Genomic DNA, 23,840 nt, shown 5'->3' with positions numbered 1-23,840 from the left:
CCTGGAGAATCTTGTTGAAGTGGATGTTTTTGTAGGAATGACTGAGTCTGGATGATACTGCCAGAAGATGGACTTCTGCTCTCCTCAGTAGAAAGTTAAATTTGGGGCTCTGTGCTGAAATTGTTTGATTTTTCTTGTCATAAAATTATAATTTTGCTTCAATGAGAGGGAATTATTGCAAAACTTGAAGGAATTAAGTTGATTAAGAAGAAAGTAGCAAAGATAACCACTTCTATGGAATATTTTGCTGTAACTAAATGATATATTTGGAAGTAGTCTACACATATTATATGTATGTATTTTTATTTATTATATTTATCTTACTGAAATTCCTTCTCCTCAAGCATTTCAGTTCTTGTGGCCTCCCCGTGTAAATGGAGATAATTATGCAAGTTTCCAGATTTTCATTCATCTTTGTCTTCAAATGCTCTTGTGTAGCTTTAACTCCAGCTAATTATTGAGAATTCTTCAGCTAATGTGGGAGAGGGGAGTGGGGTGTGAATCTGGATCACTGCCTCATTAAAGAGAGAGAACACCTTGCTAAATTTCCCATCCCCCTCCCATTCTTAATTGCATATAATTATACTTTGTACTGTTTTCTATATTTTACAAACAATTGATAACTGTGTTCCTTCCCTTAAGTTTGTTTATCTGTTTACAAACAGAACCAAAGAAAACATGAAAAATATGTGGTTTATATATATGTCTGTTTTTCTTTTTGATAGGCTGTGGCAAATGAGTCTGGACTGAACTTCATATCTGTGAAAGGTCCTGAACTGCTAAATATGGTATGCACTGATGCTTTTGTTATTTATGGAATTTTTGTCCAAAGTATGGGGCAAGCAAAATTCCTGGTAATTACACAACTGATACCGGTGCAACAGAAGTTGCCTCGCTTAACCTCTGCTTACATTTTTTAAGCAGTGAAGTTGTTCATGTGAAAAGGAAAAAGCTATCTGGCTAATTTAAGTATATATCTTGGTTTAACTTACCTGGCAGATGGAGCCTAGCTGACTGAAGTAGGATTTCTAAAAGACAAACTACATGCATCAGTGCTGTTGCATAGATCAGGAAAAAGAATAAAAGTTCAAATTTAACAGTGGGAAAAATTGGTGATCAGTAACTGCAAATTGGCAGCTTTCAGTAAGCAAAATAAAATTGGAAATGTGTTTTGCCAGTCATTTTAGCTTCTTAATGGAAGTTTGAAACCTTGGAAAGCAATATTGGTTTTTAGTTGATCAAAATTATTTTTAAAGATTTTAAATGTTAACAGATAAAAGTGCTGTAGTCTGAGTTTTTGAAGCACTGGACTTAGAAATGTTGTGATATAACTTCAGTCCCTTTTAGCGTGAAGAGAATGTGTTGAACTGAGAAAGGTGGCTGCAGCCCGCATTTTGGAAGACCATGGCAGTTACCTGTTTATCAATAATGTGGAAGCTAAAACCAAAATACTGGATAGATTGTTATTTTGCCAAATATTTTTTTAATTTTTACTGCAAGTACTGCTATCAGGCAGGATATGAGGAGCCCTACTTCCTTATGGAGTAAAGAGAAAATGTCTTAACGCGGTCTCTGAATCATAGGCAGACATGAATTGTATCAAAACATGTTTGTTTGGAAAAAGTGAAGTGTTTGCATTTACAGCTTATCAACCCTCACCCCTGCAGTTTGCCATTCAAAGTGAAATTCTGGTTTACCTTTTAGTTCCCTACTGCCAGCCCTCCTGTCTTCAGGCAATGACTATATAAACTTCAGATGTTCGTTGCGTTCAAATTACTCACTGCATTTGTTTATGAACAGTTGAAGAATAACAGGGTCCTTAATGAAGACTGTATTTGTTAATTCTTATCATCAGAATGACGGCAAGTTAGATGTGTTCCCCAGAAAGCAGGAATTCTATTAAACTCTGAATGTACTGGAAACTGTCAAAAGTAAGCTAGTGACAACTAGTTCCCAGGTAAATCTTGATCAGTAAGGAAATACAGATAACAGACTGTTATCAGAAGTAAACTGGTTAGCAGGTGGCACTTCTCCCTTGCAAAGCACCTCAAATAGTGTTTAAAACTGTGATTTCCTCCCCCCCCCCCCCCCCCCCCCCCCCCCCCCCCAAGCAAAATCTTCATGTCTTACATCATTTCACTGTGATTTGTCATTTGTTTTAGTATGTTGGTGAAAGCGAACGTGCTGTACGTCAGGTATTCCAGCGTGCCAGGAATTCAGCCCCTTGTGTTATATTTTTTGATGAAGTTGATGCTTTGTGCCCTCGGAGGTCTGACCGTGAAGTGAGTCTGTCTTAAAATATCTCCATAAATAAATACTCAGTTGCAACTTTTGTGTCATTGTGCCACAGAAGTACCTGGAAGGGTACTATGTTCAGTTATCTCCAAGGAAAACAATCCTATAGGCTTTCTCATATTTGTGGAAAAATATGTTTATCAAATTTTGTAAAGCTTAATACTTTTTTTTTATTATGCATATATAGAAAAAATATCCAGAGAATATGTGTAGAACTACCAACTTGTCTGTGTAGAGCTGTAGGAAAAGATGGAGTGCAGTTTAATATCATGTTTAATTTATGGCCAAATCCTGACACAGCTGTAATGCTTGCATGAAGTATGCATTTATTTGAACAACGTGAACTGGGTCATGAGGCAGGAGCATAAGTGGAATTCATTAGACTTTATAGCTATTCCACCTGTGAAGTCTTCTCTGTCTTGATTTTTTTGTTGTTGTTTGGGAACAGGCACTACCTACACCTAGGATTAACTTGTGCTTTTGCGGGGGCGGTATTAGCGCTGTGTGTTGGAAGGAAAGCCAACTGGTTTTTATGCAGAGGAAATGCATTTATTTTATGATACTGTACTGGTGCATGTATGTTGATGGCTGAAAGAAAAGATGCTTTTTTTTTTTTTTTTTTTTTCTTCCCTACGGACAAGTGGAGTGCACTACTGTTCGGATATTGCCATCATTGACTTTTAACAGAAGGACTCTTTAGTTCCAGTTCATAGGAGAGAGGAAGTTTGATCAACTGTCTCTGAATCATACCTTGTCCTCTGAATTTGCATACTTCACTTCCTATGAAAGATAGCCAAGCTGAAAAGTTCAGACTTGACTTCTTGAATGTCCTGAGGTGGTGATTCCCACAGAGTCATAAAAGAAGGTGTCCAGTACTAGGCACCACAGTAGGCATAGATGGTAGCCAAGGAGGGGGAACAAGTATGCTTTGGCCTCACTCCATTTCTGTGGCAGCAGCAGCAGGCAGCAGCTTGGTGCCTAGAAGCCCCCCCCTACTCTTCACAGCCTCCTTTAACCATGTAGAGGTACTGTCTGGGCAGGAGACTGGTGACTTCATTACTCAAACTGTGATACTGGTGACAGTCTTGGGATTCACAATTGAAACTCAGGAGTGTTTGGTGTTTCCTTTGGCTTTTTGAGACTTACGTGCATTTTTGCCACATATTCTAATTATCCATAGGTGGATTTATATTTTTGTATGTTTAAAATAACACTGTAACACTTAGAACAACATACTTCAAAATCATCAAGCAGTTTTACTACATAATTGAACTCTTGTTCTCTATCTCCTGTGCTTTCTCTCTCCCTGTCTCCCCAACTCTAGAATAAAATTCAGATTAAGCTATTGAGTTTGGTTATAGGATGTCACTACTGTGGACTTAACATTTAACTTTGAGTAGCTCACCTGCTGAAACTGTTGTTTCAGAGTTTTAAATATTTGGAGAACTTTTTTCTTTTTTTCAAAACCTGAATATTGAGAAGTTTTGGGTGTTCTTGTTGAGGTAGATGTGAGAATGGTTAGCATAAATATCTATATGTACTACTTTGAGACCTTCATGTTTAATGGGAAAGAAAAGGTTTGCCACATGTTAAAATGTGTGGTGGGTGTTTAGGTAGCATGAATTTAGGGTGGAGACGAGCTGAGACTATGATAGTAGAAATCCAGAATGCAGCTACATTAAAAGTGTGAAAAAGAAACTTTTTCTTTGAATAGTATTTCAGGGCAGGGAGCTAGTAGATCTTTTGTTTCTTTTACTTTGAAATATTCCCGCTCCCACAGTTTTTTCAATTTTGTTGACAAATTTCTCTTTTTAAAGTCAGGAGCCAGTGTCCGAGTAGTTAACCAGTTACTCACAGAGATGGATGGTCTGGAGAATCGTCAGCAGGTTTTCATTATGGCTGCCACAAACCGTCCAGGTAAGGACCCAAAAATCATAAACAGAGAAATTGGACGTCCTTGGTTCTCTTTTAATGAAAACGTGTGTCCTTACGTATTTGACTTCTATAACTAACCTTGTTCTGTACTTAAAATTACAGTGTCTCCTCAAATCCAAACCTTTTCTGATCAATTAATCTGTTCCGCATTCTTGTGACAGTGTGAGATGAAGCAACCTTTGTAAAATGTATGTTAATTAGCACCTGATACCATTGCTGTAAAATGCTTTGAAAGACCTTTGACTTAACTGGACTTTGGATTATCTCCTTGGAACGTAAAAGAACAAAAAAAGAACTAAAACATAAATTATGTATTTTTTGTTGCTTGCATTGATTTTTCTATCAAAAGCAACCCTACAGTTTTCTGCTATTTTAATTTTTTTTGCCTTGAGGCATCTGTCTCATGTTAAGTCATTTTTCCATTTGCTTATCTTTTGCTTCTTGGGTTGTATGTTCCGAACTCGGTTCCCCCAGCCTGAAGTTATGCTGCTCTTCCCTCATGTTATGTCAAGCTTTGATATTGACAGCTGTCTGAAAGCTGGCGTTTCAGTTTTTGGGTTTTTTTGGTTTTGCAATTCCTGCAGCATCTTTTTTCTTAACAGGGAAAAATAGTAACATAGCTACTTTGGATATAAATTGGAAGATGAGAAAGTTAAAATACTTGACAGATTGCTTGTGTCCTATAGATTAAGGAAAATTTGGTCTGAAATCACCTAAAAAAGGCAGCTATGAGGTGTTTTTTGTTTTTTCCAATGGTCAAAAAATTCAAAGATTTTGAGAAAAATTTTCCTGTCTCTTGAATTCTTTGCACCATGACAGACTATCAAGCCTTCTACACGGTGAAGTACGAGCAGTAGATGCTTAAATCTGTATCTGCTTGTAGAAATTCTTTGATTTTGAAGTGGTAAGTCTTCCTGGCATGAGCTTGATGATTCTGACCTATCGAATCCAATGTAGAAAAGAGAATAAGGTTATACAATGTAGCACATCTATATATAGATACAGTTGGATGTACCAAGAGCGTTAGTATTAGTGTCATCAAGTTGCCTTAGGAAAGAGATCTCTCGCTTAATTAGTTACGCTAGTGCAAGTATTTATATCAAGCAGCCTTATTTGTTAGTGTTTCTCAAGGGCTTCATATCCATTTGCTGATGACAGTAAACTCGTCATTATCTCTGACTGGTAGCTTGGGTGTGAATTCCAACACTTTTGAAGTTGAGGAAACATCCAGCTTGACTTCTTGCAGTGCCAGCTCAGGTGTACCACAGGTATACACGGGGCACATACTTTTAAGGCCAGTGTGTGTACGTGGCACTGTTCTGAGCTAATGACCCCTCTTGTAGGGGCAGCTGAGTGCAAGTAGTTTAGTAGCTTTGCAAGGGCCAGTTTAGAGTAAATGTTGCTCAGATGTTAATTTCAGGATATGAATACTTGTGTGTGGCAGGTTTGTCCTAATTCCCAGCTTTGCTGGGTTTAGATTGACACTGATTCAGTACTTGCTTATGGGTCTCGTTTTCATGCATATATGAAACAGACATCAATGCAATTGTTAATGCATCCCTTTATAAGCTTTATAGTGGATGCAGTATAAAGTACCTTTGTAATGGTTTGGGGGTTTTTTTTTTTTTTTTTTTTTCAATTTTAAAAAATCGGTGTTGCCTTGTTCAGCTGCAGTGGTAGAGGTACTACTTTACTATAGCAGAATAGTTAAAATTACAAAACTTTCCTGAGTAATGAGGGTTGAACTAATATTTGAAGGAAGCTGGGAAATTTGTAAGGCATGAACTCAGCGGTGCATTACTAGCCAGTGACATTGATGAAAAACATGAATTTGAGGTAAAAATGCCAAAAGTGAAGGAAATGCAAAGGCAGGAATAAGAAATACAATCATCAAATTGAAGAGTATAAATATATCTGCAAATTCTGTAAATGGAAATGAATGGTATCTTGCTAAAAAGAGTTGTTTTGTCAACACGATAAAACACTTTTTTCTGAATGGCAAAGCTTGGCCCATCCAGCTTTTGCTAGAGGAAGTAATTATCTATGCATTTTGAATACGATGGATCACCTACTTCAGAAGGGTACCAGCTGTGTATGAATAACACTTAGGATAGGTTTAGACTACAGACTTTTGCTGTGATATCTGCATTTGTCGATGTGAAGAAATGTAGTTTCCAATTGATGCAGCTTTTACTAGAACAACTTTTACTGAAGTTGTGCTTAAATTGGGGAAACTGATTTTTCTCTTGTGTAGTTTATTCGCAGTCTATGGGGCTTAGGAATAGGCAGCATTCACCCAATTAAATTTTGCTAGTATGATCAGGGTACTTAAATAGGAGCACACTGCAGGTAGAGAACTGTGAAGTCTAGGCTAGTAAAGCAGTCTCACCACCCTAAGAACAAAATGTCCAAGCAGAGACCTGTAGGAGACCCTGGCTAGTATATTGAAATGATTCCTGCAAGCAATAAAAGTTGTGGTGCCTCAAAAGCTCTTTTGTTTATGTCTGACATTTGTATGAAAGATTTTTCTGCCATAGTTGTGTTGAATAGAGGTGCTGGGGAGTTGTGTAATATAAATCTAAATAATAGATGTGTCCCAGCGGTATTTCCTGTAATCTTCCACCGGGCCAGTATTGCAAAGGGTGAAATCTCATCTTTTTTCATCCATGTTGGTATAATTTAATGGGAGAGAAAATGGCTTTTCAAGATGCTTCTTTTTTAGAGTGGTTGCATGCATGCTTTTTTATAGTTACTTGCTGTTACTGTTCATGACTGTTAGTGTATGTTGTCAGCATTGTATTTTCTGAGACAATCGTGCAGAAAGAAGAGTCTTGTCTCATAAAAATATTATTATTGTTATTATTATGAACAATAATAGTACTTGCAGTAGGGTAGCAGTGGCTCAACCAGTTTTGGTGTCATGGTATGTTCCTGGCACAGTTGTTCCAGTGAAGTGTTAGCACCTGGGACAAGGTATTATTGTGAAATGGTGATGTTTTATATACCCCGTGGCTTAAGACTGCCAAATTCTTTTTTTATAATAGCCTTTAAGGACTTGGAACACTCTAATTCCCGTGTTGCCAAAAGGGCAGGCACAATAGATTGGTTCCTTTGTTTATCATATGCAGTCTGCAAGTGGTAATTCTTATTCTGGCAGTGCTGAAATAAGCCTTTGATCTGTCCTTAAAAGCAGGATATTTGAATGTTTTTTGCACTTAGTCAGTGACTTTGAAAGTCCTCTGTAGTCTTTCTTGACTACTGCTAAATTAGCAGGGATGCAGTATTCCCAACTCAATCTCTTTCCACCTAAATGCAGAACCAATGTCAAACTTTTCTGAAGAGGATTAAACTTTTAAAGCACTCAATGTCATTAGAAAAAGGGAGGCGGGGGGAAGAGGCAGAAATGTCAGGTCGTGTTAGAAACTTTATGGGTCAGAATAGTTACATTCTTTTTCAGTCTACTTCCTTCCCCAGAGCTGAGACTAAATACTTACAAAACCACCGAGCACTACTGTTAACTAAGGTCTTAATTTCCCACAGTTTTCTAGAGTTTTAGTATTGGATACTGATGCTTTCTGCTCTTTTCTTACTGCCCCAGGCTTTGAACATTTATAAATTCTTTAGAGAAATGCTGACCAAGGCATCAGCACCATTTTCTGTGAGATTTAAGGAACTGTTTGTAACCTGAGGAAATAGACAGGAAATCAGTGAAACACTACAAACCGATAGTGATTGAAGTTTGACATAAATTGTGATGATGTCTCTGCTTTTATTCATGGCCTTTTTCTCTAGCTTTTTAAAAATAATTCCTGCAAAATTCCCCTTCTGCTGTTACCTTAGGGCATGGTCCTAGTTTCAGTAAGCTCTTTTGCTTTAGCAAGTTTATGTTAGTTTTCTAGAGCTATTCACCTGAACCACATGTTTTGAAACACAGTAAAAAACAATCTTCAGTCTGTGACAATAGTTACAGTTTTTGTTTGGGTTTTTTGTTTGTTATGTTTATACCTGTTTATACATGTTGCTGAATTAAAGGCGAGATAAGATCTAAGAAAAGCACCTAATATGTAAGGCATGGAACAGTTTCTTTCATGATGGTTCTAATTCACACAAATCATATTTCTGTATTTCATCAGCCCTTGAATGTTATGTATCTTTCACAGTAACTTTAGTGGAGTTTGTTTGTTCTGTAGGAGCAAAGTTGTTAACGGCAGTGTTCATTTGCAGTCTCAGAAAACCTTTCAGGGCTTCTGAGCCAACGTTAGAACGTCACAAATGTGAGGACCTAGATCTTGTATACTTCAAATATAATTTTAAAAGCTGTAGTGACTATAGGGGAAGTTTGATCAACTCAGCATAGTTGTTGTTGCTGGTATGCACTGAACTTTCATACACATGGATTCTTACAGTTGAGATAAGACATGAATAATCAACTGGAAATGAGTGTGAGACTAATAGATTATATTATACAACAACAGAATGTCACATTATAGGGATTCGTGCAAAGATACTTTCAACAGAATTTAATGAAGAGGATAACATTTTGCAGTAGTTTGGAGAGCAGTGTGGCAAACTGAAATATTACATTATTCTCTAGAGGCTAGTGCCTGTTTTAACCTTTAAAAATAAAGGAATGGATGTATTCTAAATGTTTTCTTATGTAATTTTGTCGAATTATTTGGAAAATGGTACTACTGTCTTCTAACAACATAGTCAACACCATTGACTACATCAGAAAACCAAGATAGAAAATTATTAACTAGACTTTTCTTTTAATAGAAGTAGATTCTCTGTGTGAGACAGCTGCTTTGCAAGAGAAGTGCTGTGTATTATCACATTTTCATGTTTCACTTTCAAACTTGAGAGATAATAACAGGCTTTGAAAGAGGTATCTATGGTAAATACCTTAATTTAATTAAAATGTTAAATGTATCTAAAATTAGTTGACTCTCTTCTATTTAGGTAAGTTTTGAGATAATAGATATGGAGAGAACATTATGATTTATCAGGATGGAATGCTTTGAAACTCCTAAAAGGGGAGCATTATTCAATTCTTTAAACAGATATGAAGTGCATCTAATGAGTGAGTTTGACCAATGAGTAAATACTAATTTTCTGTGTTACGTGACTTGAATTTTCAAGAACTTCAGGCCCAGGACTGAGCCAGCAGTGTGAAGTGAATTGACTTAGAAGGAGATGGGGAGTGTAGATCTGTGTGTTAAACTTTGGTACAGTCCTCTCGTTGTAAACCACCATTACTGCAGCTTATTGAGTTAGTATGAGTTGTGGTGACTCTTTGTATGCAGGCAATGTAATAATTTATGTACAAATGGATGAATTCATCTTTAGACCATATTGCTAACTTCCTATCATTGGACAAATAGCGTGGCAAGTGCGATGTTCTCAGCATGCAAAATGGGAACAGTATTTTCCATATCAAGCGTAATGTTTTTGAAGAGCTTTTGAAACTTTAGAATGGGGAAATTATCAAGTGTGTGGTGTCGTAATGCATTCCCCATTGAGAGTATTTGTTTTGATGTCTGTGATTGATCTGTTGAGAGAGCTTTGTCATCTCATCTTAATAATGTGACAAGACTTCCATCCACAGAGATGGAAGTCACAAAAACAGGAGAGTGTACTTGTGCCAAAAGGAAAATAAAGTATCCTGTAGCACTATGCACAGACTTATAAGAAAGATGTTTTTGTCTGTCCCTGCCATGGCAGGGATTCTGTTTAACCCTTGTTTTATCTGATCTGGATTAAATTAATACATCAAGTCCTCCCTTTTTTTTTCCTCACTCTTCCTGTCGCATTCGCAATAGCTGATTTTTGCCTATATAGACGCCTCTGGCCATGACTGGGGGGGGGGGGGGGGGAAATATAAGGTATGCATCTCATTCTACTTTTTGTCCTTTAAGCATAGTTGAGAGAGTAACTTGAACAAAATTATGCACGTCTTTAGAAAGTGAATCAAGACTACATTGTGGTAGGATCAGGTATTTGGAGTCTTGACAGGGTTATGCAAACTTCTTTCATTTGCAAAAAAGGGATAGCTGTGCTTCCATGCTACTGTTTTGGGGCTTGGGTGGTGGTTTTTCTGTTTTGGTGGTTTTTTCCTTTTAAACATCTGTACAGTAGGGATTAACAGCTTAATTTTTCCCAGGTCTTCACCTTTAATATACATGAATGCATATAGTTTGTTAGCTACATTTTGTCAAGAGGATGTAATGATTGTAAGGGCTCAATTGACAGCTTCTTTTGAGTCCTTGATAGTTTCCAGCTTGCTTAGGTGTGACTTTCAACTGTTACTTTTGGATAAAATTCTTGCAATAGGTACCTAACACATCTATATAACTTACAGTCTTAAAGTCTGTTATACTAAAAGTACAGTTTTCTTATCTTGTATGGGTGCTTTGGTGACTTTGCTGTTGACATTACTGTATTATGTAGGATATCCTCAAACCATTTAGGTTGGAAAAGACCTTCAAGATCGTTGAGTCCAACCCTTAACCTAACACTGCCAAGTCTACCACTAAACCATGTCCCTACGTGCCACATCTACATGTCTTTTAAATACCTCCAGGGATGGTGACTCAATAGAATTTCTTAGTGAAATAGAGCAAGCATCATCATTGCTGGTAGATGGGGAAAAGGGGCATCAAGAAGCATTTAAAAATATCATCCAGGCAGTTTGTGCTGAAATACAGGCAGGAATTGAGGTCTTTCCCAGGTTATATGTCCTGTTTGTATCTCTTGTTATACCAACTGGTATAACATATGTGACTTATATATAAAAGTCACATATAACCTGACTTACTGTTTGTAGAAGTTCGGTATTGAAGCCTGTGATGCTAAAAGGCCGCTAGACATTTCTGTTACATTTAAGCTTTGAATGGTTTTCTAGAAACATTTGTGATGATTTTTGTTTTCTTAATTCTCCACACATAGTAAAATCTGGAGTCTGTAGCTTTTCCTGGAAAACAAATGCTGTACTTTGCAGCTCTATTTTGTGTTTTCATGGGTTTCCTATTTTACCATTCAGAAAATTAATATGTAGTAGAAATGCAAATGACCAGTAAAATTAAGTTTACATATGGGTGCTTATGATTGGCTCTTGTACTTGTTATTCTTAATTTATCACTGTGCCTTTCAAGGAAAATTGCAATGGTTAATTCTATTGGAGTTCCTTCCAACAGAACAAACTGGAAGCATTTTTTTCCCCTTGTTATGAATTAATGTGTAATTCCTCACTTGACCATGCTAGGTACGACAGTAAAAATGTTCTAGTACTGTAGGCAAAGACAGACTTGTCTTCACAAGTGAAGAGATGAAACTGGTATTTATGAACCATCTTTGAGCGGATGTGGCTTAACTGTACTGGGTAATAGAGGTTCCTACTTGAGAGATGAAACTATTTCAATCAGCTATTTTAATGCTCGGCTTCACATCATGGCACAAATGCTTCTTTGAATCTTGGTACAAGTATGTACATACTCCTTCTCATGTGTACACTGTCCTAAGGGTGTATCTCATTTCTGGATAATTTTTTTCTTTCTCTTTTTTTCCCTCCCTCAGATATAATTGACCCAGCTATCCTGCGTCCTGGTAGACTGGATAAAACACTCTATGTGGGTTTGCCACCACCTGAAGATCGACTTGCTATTTTAAAGACCATCACCAAAGTGAGTATTTGGAAATAAATCCTTATCTCAAAGCTTAGTGGAATGGTTTAATACAAATTAAATTTTGCAGAGCATTGCAGGATCCTGTCTCATTAAACACTTGAGGTCATAAAAAAAAAAACCAGCCCCATCTGCTGTTAAATTTGCTCCAAGACTGCAAGGGGTTGATAAATCTTTTAAGGCAAACCTTTCTATGTTTCTGTTAAACATAGAAACTGCTGCCTTTATAGTCACAGTTTGAACAGATTTAATTAAAAGATTCTTATCTGTGTGAGTAATGGGTCTAGAAGTGTTTTGTAAGCTTGGGGGGCGGTCCATACAATTCACCAAAATTATTCACTAGCTCCAGCTGTATTTGCTCAACAGTAATTGTGACACTTAATTGCCTCTAGGATTAAAGGAAGCTTGTGATGATAGAGGTTGTAGGTCAAAGTAAATGTGAAAATGTAAAATACCTGCCTTCATGGGTCCTCCCTTTGGTTAATGGCACATTCTGCCACTTCAGAGATTTGCATTATAGAATTCTATTTTAATATTTCTGTAAGTATTGTACAGCAGTAATCAAGGCCATAAAAAAAGAACATACAAAACATTATGAATTACTTAGATATTTCCTACTTTTTCCAGTAGATCAGCATTGATTGTTAAGAGCAGGTGTCCTATCAGATTTTTTTTTAGCTGAAAAGGAGACCAGTCTTCACTATAGAGAAAAGATAGCGCTGTATTATGAAAAGTGTTGCAAAAATTACTTAGCAAATTTGTAAAAAAGATAATTCAGACTTGCATAAGCATAAAGTTGTGGTGTAGGCAACAGTTAATCCCATAGGAGAATTAAGAAAGTGAGGACTCATTCAAGCATGTCCTTTCATGCCAAAATAATTGTTCAAAAGTCAGACTCTCATTACAAATTCAGGATGTTAGACTTCCCTTTTTGTTCTGTGCATTACTTCATGGAGAAAAAAAGTATGCCCCCATTTGTTATTAGCAGTAGCTCAGTTTATTGTTTCTAAATTTTATAAAGATTTTTCAGTTAAAACTTCTTATAACCCTGTTCTTAAAAACGGTTGCCTTTTAAAAGACCTAGAGAGAATTTGAGTGTAACATGCGTTAATAATTTCTCAAATATACTGTAAGGAATTACATTTTTATTTTACCCATTTATTTTTAAAGATAATTTGGTGTTCTTTAAAAATTGGGCTTATATGATTGTTCTGACTTAATACAACCAACCTTGTTCTTCTGGAAGAAGTGGGTAGTAAGGGTCAGTAACTAGACTGTCTAAACAGAGCAGGATTCTGGTACAGTTTACATCTGCTCTGGTTTTTAACATACAGGTGTTGAGCCTTGCTGTCCCTAATTTTTGCTGGACAATCTTTGGAGAATTGTAACTGTCTCAAGTGCTCTCACTGTAATTAGTGGTGCAGGAAAGTAGTGCAGCCAAGTGTGGTGCAAGACGTTATGGGAGGGGAGGGTGGTATTAAGCAGAACTGATTTCTCTCACTCTCTCATGGATTTCACTTGCTCACACTCTAACAGCCACATATAGTCACTGAGATGCATGCATCCAAGTGGTAGGGCCAGCATCGCTTGTGTGCAACACTGAGGATAAGGAACTCTGTGTTCTCACTTCATCTCTTGGCTTCCTCTTGACTGGCGATGACTAACTGGTTGTTAGAGAACTGTTTTCTAGATTCCCTTTAAGAATCAAACAGTTCATAATCGTGCTTATTTCAGCTGCAGCAAGTCTTGGGCAAGGTTGCTGAAAAGTGTCTTTGCTCCTTCCTTCTGGGAATCTTTGTGGGTACAGTCTGTTGAGATAACACCAAGAGGAGTGCCACATGTGATGTGGTAATCTTGTCATTATCCTGTTATCAGAGCATATGTGTCTTCTGCTGACAAACCATCTTTGCTGTGGCCTTATCTGATTATGGACCGCCTTGTGATGTAAGCAACGCATTGCACAGTGTTTACCAGCTTGGTTCCTGTGGATCCTGTCCTTGGTTATCAGGGCATGCTATTCTTGGAATGTGAGATACTTCCCTGCATACTTAATTCATAGTAGTCTTAATATTTTGGTTACAAATCTTTGTAGTGATGAGTTCTTAAGTCTTTAATGGATTTTTTTCCCTCAGCTCTTAATTAAGAGGCCAGCAGAAATGAGATAAAAATGCTCTCTGAATGAGTCTTTTCCTTGGCGTTTCCATATTCATTCCATGGGAGGCTGGTGCTGTTCTCATTTTACTACTCCTGCAGTCACCAGAGTTCTCATAAAGCTAGGCAAAGATTTGTATTTCTAGTGTTAAGAACAAGAAATAGGTTGTTATTTTCTTTAAAAATGTATAGGAGTGATCTGCAAGAAGAACATGGAATATGGAGAGAGGAAAATATGTTAAATTAATCAAAATACCTTATTTTTTTGTCAGACTTGATCCATGCATTCTAGATAAGGAAATTCAAAAAATTTGTGTACAGGAACACTTGCTTAAATATGTGCCTAGGGCTCGATAAAACAAAATGTTTGGTGCAGATGTGAGCAGCTTCTGGGTGACAGTATGCATTCCCAGAAATCCCTGAGGAATACATGCACAGGATGTGGAAACTGAGAATCATTGCTGAGGGAAAACATGGGTGCTTACAGAGGCAGCCTGAGGAGTAGAAAAGGGAGTTAGGGGGAGGAATAGATCATAAGGAAGACAGACAGCCTAAACATAGGGTCAGGCTTTGTTGTGAAAGAGTTTTATTTCAGTTAACTTGTATAAATCAGTCATTTTCAAATTGCGTATTAATTATGCAAGAGAAGCATGTTTTCACATGTCTAAGTTACTAGTGTACTTACATTTCTGCAAGCTGTATCAAGCTTCTCTGGTGCACGTACTGCTGAGCTTGTCTGCAGAGTAGGCAGATCATCCCACTCAAAAAATGCCCAACGTACGTTGCTACTCAAACCAATAGGTAAAACATTTCTTTTTAGTGGAGGAGGTGTCTCTCTGGCTTGCAGTCTTGTACAACTATTACTAAATTATCCCATATGAAATTGTGCAAGGCTTCCTTGTTTCCAGGTTAAAGTATCTTCTTTCAAGGTGTTTCAAAATCAGGCTGTTCCTTTGTCTTTTTGTTGATTTTGTTTGTTTGTTTGCCCCTATCTAGTATTCTACCAAAGATTTATTCAGGATTGCTTCCTTGCTCTGCCTAGTCCTAGATTATTCTAGTAGTGTCTGTTAAGTATTCAAGGGTTTTAACTTGTCAATTACTATACTTTTTTTTTTTTTTCCCCTCTTTAAGGTATTGTAGGTATGTGGTATATCAATTCACCTGAAGAAGTCAGAAGAGAATTATATGAATTCCTGTATTTCTGTCAAATGAGTTTCTGGCAGAAATATATCAATTATATCAAAAAGTGTCCTTTCATGTCTAAGTTCGGATATTGCTTGATACTATAGACATCTAGAATCTCTGTACTACCATGATACTACTTCACTGTTGTCTAAGAGTAATAGGGAGATCTCCATGCTTACAGTGTTTGAAAATTTTGTTGGCTAGTTTCAAATATAAATTATAATGTTGTTCAATATTTTCTGCTGTTGGAGATGCAAAAATAATAACAAAAGAAACCACTTCTGGCATCTTGGATGAAGCAGTATTAATATGGAAGAGTAGCGTCAAAAAGTCTACAGGAATGTCTACAGTATATGTAAACTTTCGTGAAATACAGAATTTAAAACGACATTTGAAAACATGTCTAGAACATAAAAGATATACAATTAATTCAGTCTTAAAGGTGAGGAGATAAGATTAATTCTACATGCTTATTGCTTAGCTATTTGATTGCAACACATAGTAAAACTAGAGGAAGTTCAGCCAAACAATGCTGCTGATGTAACCAGCTACTGAAGGCATGTCCACATATTGCCCTGTGACAAGCTGGCCACCATTTTGTTGGAGCAAATCTAATCTGTTGGTGGGAAGTTAAAATGTAGCATTACTTATTATTTCATAATTAAATGGTTTTAAGACTCGTCCTTCGTGTCAGTTTGAGATTAAAAACAATGTTAATATTTGGATATTTTATTTCAGGAAATTTGTCAGACCCTTATATGATTCCTGATAGATGAAATTTAATCACTTTGGGGATAGCATGTGTCAAAAAAAAAAAAATTCCTATCTTCCTCTTTTTATTATCTCAACTCCTTTAGGATGGCACCCGGCCTCCACTACATACTGATGTAAGCCTTGAAGAAATTGCTTACAGTCAACATTGTGATTGTTATACGTGAGTAGCTTCTAGTTTTGACTTTCATGTGCAGTGCCAGCAGTCCTCTGATGCATGATAATGTCTGTTATGTTGTTATTATTAAGAGGATCTCTTAACTTTCAGGCTTTATAAGCCTTTTCCCTAACGCTATTTTTCTTGCTTTCACTTGTGCTTTTTTCCAAGGAGTAAATAAGAATATATGGATGCTGAAGTCTTTTTCACCTGGAATAGTCCTCTTCGTGTTGTAAATACAGATCAGTAGAGGCTACTTTTTCAGGCTTTGCTTAGGTTTATTTTATAATTCTTGCATAATCTGAGGATAAAAGAGCCCTGTTTAAGTTGTAGACCCATATACAATGATGATGAAAGCAAATTGGTTAAACAACCGTAACCAACTAGTTCTGTCACACAGTTGAAAGCAATATGTTTGACAAAGTAACGAGGGCCTATTTCAACGTTTGCTTTGGGAATACCAAGGTGTGGTTTTTAGGAAAGCGTGATAGCCTTATCTGGTCTGAATAATTTGCAGTTGTGTTCTACAAAACTTCGAAATGCGTTAATCTATTAAATTATTTATTAATAGTGAATGATTTTCTGGAGTTCAAAAACGATGAAGTTTATGACGTGCTGCTTGTCACAATATTGCTTTTGAATCTTAGAAATGGAAGCTATCACCAGTAATGATAGTTAGTTTGTCATTGTTTCGTACTTGGGAAACATGAGTACTTTTTCCTTCTCTGCCCCTTTTGCTCACTGTCTTTTTTTGGCAGGGGAAGTGGTTTTTGGTTTTTTGGTGAGGGTTTTTTTGTTATGTTTCAGTTTGTGTTTTAGATGTTGTTTGTGGGGTGAGTTTTTGTGGGGTTTTGTCTTTGTTTTTTTTGTTTTGTTTTTTTAAATACAGTACTATTCCCAGCATCCCCAAATGAAGCATGAGGAGTTACTTGTGAAAATTTTCTTTGGTTCAGTGACTTGCACCAGTTTGAAGGCTTGTGAAAAGTTTAACAGCTGGAAACTGGAAAGAAATATTTAGAAAGAGTGATCTGGCCGTATTTCGTGGATACTGTTACCTTAAGAGCATGTTAACTGTTGATCCAGCTTTGAGCAAGGCAGCTCCCTTTTGTAATAATTCGTGGTTCCATTTGAATCTTTCGTAAGACTGATACAAAAAAAATGTATCATGTTCCCACCAAGTGGCACAACGTTAATCAATCCTGTGGCATTTTCAAGGATGCTGGGTGGGGTTTTTGCCTCTTCCCTTGCTTCTCATTTATTTGATCTTAATCTGTGGCTAAATCTGGACAACGTCACTCCATAATGAAGGTTGCAGCACTGGGTAGTCCTCGAATCTCTCTCCAGTGTTCTTAAGATGAACCTTTATGACAACACAACCAGTTTCTTTACCATCATGTGTAGTTTATTACCTTTCTATATGCCATCAGCAAAAGATGAGAGAAATTTATGCTAAAATAACGTGTTCTGTTTGTATCTGTAGAGGGGCAGACCTTTCTGCACTCGTGCGTGAGGCTTCAATTTGTGCTTTGAGACAGGAAATGGCCCTGCAGAATACTAAAAGCAAGGAAGGTAAGAAAGCTTTACAAAAATCTTAACTGAACAGTGAGAAGATAAATGGAATATGAAGTATTTAAGGTAGTTCAAGACAAGCACAGATGTATGAATGCTGTACATAAATGATTGATGACTTCTGAGCCAAACAAAAACTGTCAGGTTTGTTTCAAGAACACATAAGCATCTTTGAAGTAGATGTAGGGGAGAGTACAGAGAAAAATGGTTATGCTGGAGGTTCAGCATAAACTTTTTTTTTTCCCTAAAAGAATTGAACCTTGTAACCTTAAAGAAAAGTATATGTTAAATGGTAGTATAAACTGACAATTTATATTGTCTAGTCTAGATATTCAGTCTTTGCCAAATTTCCACATCACTATCAAAGACTAATTATACTGACTTATTTGCAGATTTGAGTACAGTTGTAACTGCACACATACTGATCACATACCTTTGGCACACAATTGTATTGTGTAACTGAATACATGCATCTAGTATAATGGCGCTAGGAAAATCTTGAGTGCCATTTTTGTTCTTAGGTGTTCAGCTCATCAGTGGCTCTTGCCAGGACTTTAACAGGGAGTTATAAATTGTTTCAAGTACCATGTCCGCTCTTGCCATATCTCTCTGCACTTTCATTTTAAGTTGTATTTTCCTGTTTTTTATACAAAAGAGTTTCACTTTCCAATTACATTTTCCTATCTGCACAGAAAAAAAAACAATTTAAAATACGTGTGTATCTAGATCCTTCTGCACTAATTCTGTTTGTTATTTTACCCCTAAGTCAAAATGCAAAGCTCAGACAGAATTGTTACTTTTCAGATTATGTCCTTGGAAAATACAGGCTTTCATTATGCCTCCGAGAACCACACTGGAATTTTAATGGCTTTGGATCATTCTTTTTTGATCTGTACATATCCAGTCTTACCTGGTTTTTAACAACAGTAGGTTAACAGAGCAGAACGTTTGTATTTCTTGTTCTGAGGGAACTAGCATGTTCATTTGAGGGGGGGGAATGAAACAAACTATAAAAACCTTCACTGTTGTATAAGTTGGTCACCCATTTTGCTTGCTGTAGATGGAAAAAGCTCTTGATTTTTGAGATGGAAATTTCTGAGTTTGTCCTGGTTGTGTTTATAATTATCCAGAATACAGCAGGCTTGATCAAAGATGTTAATCACTTCAATTCAGTCTTCACATTTAGGACTGCAGCCTGATTATTTATTGTATGGATGTGTTGGCAGCCAGCAAGTCCGTAATATATGCATAGCCTGATCTGCATGTTTGTAACAGCTGCTTGTTTGGGATGGCTTTGGGTTTGGATTCCCAAGATGTCAGCCCTAGGTGGTATGAACATGTGTAAGGTGGTTTCTGACTTGAGACCTTCATTTATATCTTCAAAGTAGTAGTGTGCATACAGAGACTAGAGTCTTTCTTCCTTCAGTGTTACCATAGGAGGTACACAACTGACTCCCCTCCCACACTCCCCTCTCCATGGGACTGTAGATGGGTGCTGTGTGTCCTTGTCAGTCTGTACTTTGGAATTGCCTGGCTGAGATTTTGGATTTTGTAAAAGTTCCCATGCACCTTCCTTGTTATACCTGGTATTTTTCCCCTGGCATAAATTCAGGGGTGTGTTGTGTTTTTTGTTTGTTGGGGTTTTTTTTCAAACATTCATCAGTGGTTTGCTTGAAAGGACTTCTATAGTGAAAGGGAAGGATATCATTCTTGTGGTATTTCTTGTAAGAACCCATAAATTCTGCTTCCAACTTGAACAGTCCTAGAGAGCTGATTATGTCAGTCACTGTGGTCTGGGAGTTGACAGATAACTGCAGTTTGTCTGGGGGAAGAGCAGGGGGATCCTAATAAAGAAGGGGCAGATTTTCAGTTTTAGGAGATCATTCTAAAGTTCCTCCTCTGGCCCAGCATTTGACTGCCCAGAAGAGTTCGATGTAATTTCCAAACTTAAGAGTTTCCACATCTGGCTCCCTTTTCCAAACCACTGATGAAGATACTGCATAAAACTGATTTCAGCTCCAATACCTGAGTTGCCTGTTCCCTATCCTGAAAAGTGACCACTAAGCCTTACTTGCTATATCATATCTTTTAATCAGCTTTCAGTCCACCAAAGGATCCTTTCCTACAGTTCTTTGGAGTTTACCAGTCCTCTGGTAGCTATAACAACAGGTTACAAGATTTGGCCAGCAGTTCTGCAGTTTCATAGACAAGTTCCTTCAGAACCTTTGGGTAAACACCATCTGGTCCTGGTGACCAACTTCCTGTTAGGATGTTAACTGACCTATTTTAGTTTAATACTTCTTGTATATTTATTTCAAATAGATCTAGTTACAAGGAATGTATAGTGTATGAAAATCTCTTAACACTTTCAGCTGCAAAAACAAATGCAGAGAATTCATGGACCTAAACCATGACCTTATCCCTACGTATCCCTTTTTATATATTACACTTGTTTAAAAGATAGCCAGTGACCTCGCATCACCTACATAGTCTGTAAAGGTGATATTCTTAAGCAGAGTCTATGAGACTTCTTGTTACAGCAGTTAAGAGTGAGTGTGGTTTAGCAAGTGAGATTAAAGTTTTGTATCTTTGCATTTGAATTTGAAAAGCAAGAGCTGGTCCTTGTTTGATACTTTCAAATCAAGAGGAAAGGGAACCAGCTATCCTTCATTCATCTAGGTAAATAGGAAAAAACATTTGGTGTTTTAAGTACTTATTTTAAATAAGACTAATAAAACATTCTTACTTATTCAAAATAAATGGTTTTGTCATCAGAAATCAAGGCAAACTGTTAATGCAAGTAGCCAAGTTCTGACAGCTAAGTTCTCCACAGTATCAAGCATTGTGCCTGCTTTTATCACACAATAAGCATGAAGTAGCCTAACTGACTTTCAGTGAGAGGTAAACTACTTTACCTAGCAGTAGGTAAAAGTATGTTTATACCTAGCCATAGCTAATACTATTGTATTAGTATCATGGACTATTTCACCTTGATGTTTTCTGATAACCATGTCCTTAGTGACACTGATCTTCCTAGCTGATTAACACTGTTTTCTCCTTTCCTTTTCTTCCCTCCCTATAGTTGAGGCTATACATTATTTCACAATTTGATTAAAAAGTTACAGGCTTAAAAACAAGTGTGAAAGCAAAATGAAATTCTCATAGCTCCATTTTATTATTTTATGGAGTTTTGATTACTATCTTAATTTGGCTTCTGTGAAGGACCCAAGTTGAACTTTTTCTTACTGTAAGTAGTGTTTCCTTGGGGAAGTAAGTTAAAATGCTGATATTTTAAATTTACATCTTCATTTATACTGGTATAACTTTATATGGTAATGGAAATCTTGAATAAGAGTTTCAGAGAGCTGAGATGAGAGCACAACTAGGTTGTATGTTTAGTTCAGTGAATTTTAACCTTCATCTTTACTTTTAAAGCAAGTAATAATAATTGTAGACTATTTGCTCTTCTGTTTCATACCTTAAACAAGTTCTCATTTAATTTAGTGCCTTCCATCTGCTACATAGTCTTTAACAAAAATCTTCTGCTGATACAGCAAAACTCAGACATCAAATACATTAATGAGGAATCTTAACAGTTTTTTCATGTCAGCACATCCCATTTCACACTACAAAGATGGATGCAAAGGTAGTGGCAGTACATATCTGGAAGCAAAAAGTGTCTTAATGAAATACATTTAAAAAGGCACCAAATTGACTCAAAACATACTTTTTGCACCTGTATCATATCTGATACCTGTGCATAATGTTAGCAATGTAATGAATCTGTATAGTAGTAGTATCTTGGGATTCTTAATCCTAGATTAAACAAGGCACTTGCTTGAGAGCAGAGGAATCCATGATTTGAGGTATGCTTACATTTTAGCACACAACAAAAAAGCCTGTTCTAAAAGTTATGATTAGGAATAATTACTGTGGATAAGCTGCATTAAGGTCAAAAGGGGGATTTGCATAAACTTAAAGGTAGGGAGTTGAAAGTAAAGACAGCTTTTGTGACTTCTGTGTAATGCCAGACAAGGCAATGATATGAAGTCAAGAATTTAGGAACTGAGCATCCTGTAGAAGAACCGGAATGATAACAAAATGTTTTCTTGGAAACTTAATATTAAATATGTATAGAAAATAAATCCCAGAAGTGGAAGCAGCAGGATTTGAGGCATTCACTTCCAGAAGGGTTAAGGGATTCATTCTAACTGGATTTCATGTAAACTGCAGTTAACTTGGCATCTTTGAGAATGAAATTCTCCATCTGCAGGAGGAAACATTAATCTCTAAAATAACTTTCTAAAACAAGTGAGTATTCTTTTGCTTAAGGTACAGGGATAGAGGGATTAAGATCTTGCCTAAGATCATAGGCAGGAGGCTACATAAGAATTCAGGTGTTCATAACACTACTGAATTAGATTTCATCCAGCTGACTAGCACATGCAGTTAGCTGGGTTTCATGAATGCTACCTTAAAATACATGCAAAAAATCAATTGATTGTCAGTTGCCTGCAATTTGATTTAGTCATTTATTATGCTTTGTTCTTCAAGGAGAAATCAAGATTTCCTGTAAACACTTTGAAGAAGCTTTTAGGAAAGTAAAACCTTCAGTATCAAAAAAGGTAAGATAAGCTTCAAGTATGTAAGACTCATTACTGCCCTGAAAAGGATACTCTCTTTTATGCTGGAGGCTGGTGAGAATAGTTAAGGTTGCAGTGTACTTGCATTATATTTCAAACTGACACTCCCTGTTTCTGCATTAAACAACCCTGATGGTTTTTTACAAGTTCAGAAGTTCAAGTCTCCCTTTTCAGCTGCAGATGATGCATTGCACATAGATGGATTACCATGCTATCAAGGTAATCTTTTAGTATGGCACCTTGGACTTCTCACTGACATTCCCAGATTAGTTATTGACCTGGCCCCAACCCCTTAGGTCTGTGGAATTTTCAGTCAAAAGTCAAGGCCTTTAGAGTGCCACCACACCTTCCCACTACCTTCACCCCACAGATGGATAGGGCACCCAAAGATGCTAACCATTTCTGCTAATGTGCAAGAGATGTCATTTTGAGATAGGACATAAAACATTTTGTCTTCATTATTTCTTATCAGTTTTTTCATTATTTGCATTTGTCAAGGAAGTTTGTTTTAAAGGTTTTCTTATGACCTGTTCTTTTTAATGACTGAAAGGAAATCTGTTCAATCATCTTAATTACATAATTGAGAAGTTAATATATAAAGGAATTGTTACTGCTTCTGTCTATAGGTCTCTCTGCATTGCCAAGACTGTACTGCAGCCAAAATACATTAATATATTCACTTTGAACACTAGCCAGAGAAGTTAACTATTTCCTTTCATTATTGTATGTTGTGGTCAGGGACCTCTTCTAAAATTCAAAAGTGATCTCTGGCTGCAAGACCCTTTAAAGATGTTATTGGTTCCTGGGTTCTTCTGCTTTGCTAATCACTAAGCAAACAGTTCAGAAGCAACGGCCACAAAAACTTAAAACATCTAACATAGCAATTACTGGTAAGTATTAGGACAGACTCTTCTGGTTCTTGAAGAGTTAACCATAAATATTCTCCATCTCAAAGACAAACTTAAGTGTCACATGTCTCAGAGCCCTATATTTCAATTATATCCATCTGAAGAATTTTCAGTTAGGTATTTTGAAGTATCTTAAGGAGTACAAGATATTCATCTCCCATTTCCAGATGCTACATCCTATCTGCTAGACAAACACAATCTGACAAAAACTCGCTACAGACTGTCCAATGAATACTAGAAAATACAAAAAGCTGCATCCCACTAATTTAGTGCTTCTAACTCTTCCCCTCCCATACACATCTGAGTTCAGTTAACTTGATTTTCATTTATTTGGTTGACTCAATAAAAAACAAAGTAAGTTCTTAAAACTAGGGAGAGACATCACCTTCTGAATCCAGTTATTTCAGCAGAAATTAACATCTCTAAGTATTCTCTTCCTCAAAACTGTCATTTTGAGTGACTAGTGAAAAGGATTAAGAAACAGTTACAGTTAAGGAAGTTAGACTAATAAAAGATCTTGTCTGTTCATTCTGGCAGAAACCAGTAG

The 23,840-nt window shown here is 36.7% G+C and overlaps 1 protein-coding gene across 2 annotated transcripts in view; it reads left to right on the top strand.

Moving 5' to 3' along the window:
• The window catches only part of NVL (nuclear VCP-like), a 41,336-nt gene that overhangs the window by 16,872 nt on the left and 624 nt on the right, over positions 1-23,840 (top strand). The window contains exons 15-21 of one of the 2 annotated variants that reach the window (XM_010288170.1): positions 726-788; positions 2,163-2,282; positions 4,113-4,212; positions 11,803-11,909; positions 16,103-16,179; positions 17,654-17,742; positions 22,297-22,367. In XM_010288170.1, the coding sequence (XP_010286472.1) occupies positions 726-788; positions 2,163-2,282; positions 4,113-4,212; positions 11,803-11,909; positions 16,103-16,179; positions 17,654-17,742; positions 22,297-22,367 (627 nt within the window). Of the gene's footprint in view, positions 1-725; positions 789-2,162; positions 2,283-4,112; positions 4,213-11,802; positions 11,910-16,102; positions 16,180-17,653; positions 17,769-22,296; positions 22,368-23,840 lie in introns of those variants that run through there. The other variant, XM_010288178.1, reaches the window with a different exon arrangement.

The sequence above is a fragment of the Phaethon lepturus genome, unplaced genomic scaffold, assembly GCF_000687285.1.
Source record: "Phaethon lepturus isolate BGI_N335 unplaced genomic scaffold, ASM68728v1 scaffold17950, whole genome shotgun sequence".
In the NCBI taxonomy this organism is placed as follows: domain Eukaryota; kingdom Metazoa; phylum Chordata; class Aves; order Phaethontiformes; family Phaethontidae; genus Phaethon; species Phaethon lepturus.
Note: the sequence above shows the minus strand (reverse complement) of the source record. Positions and strands in the feature narration are given on the sequence as shown.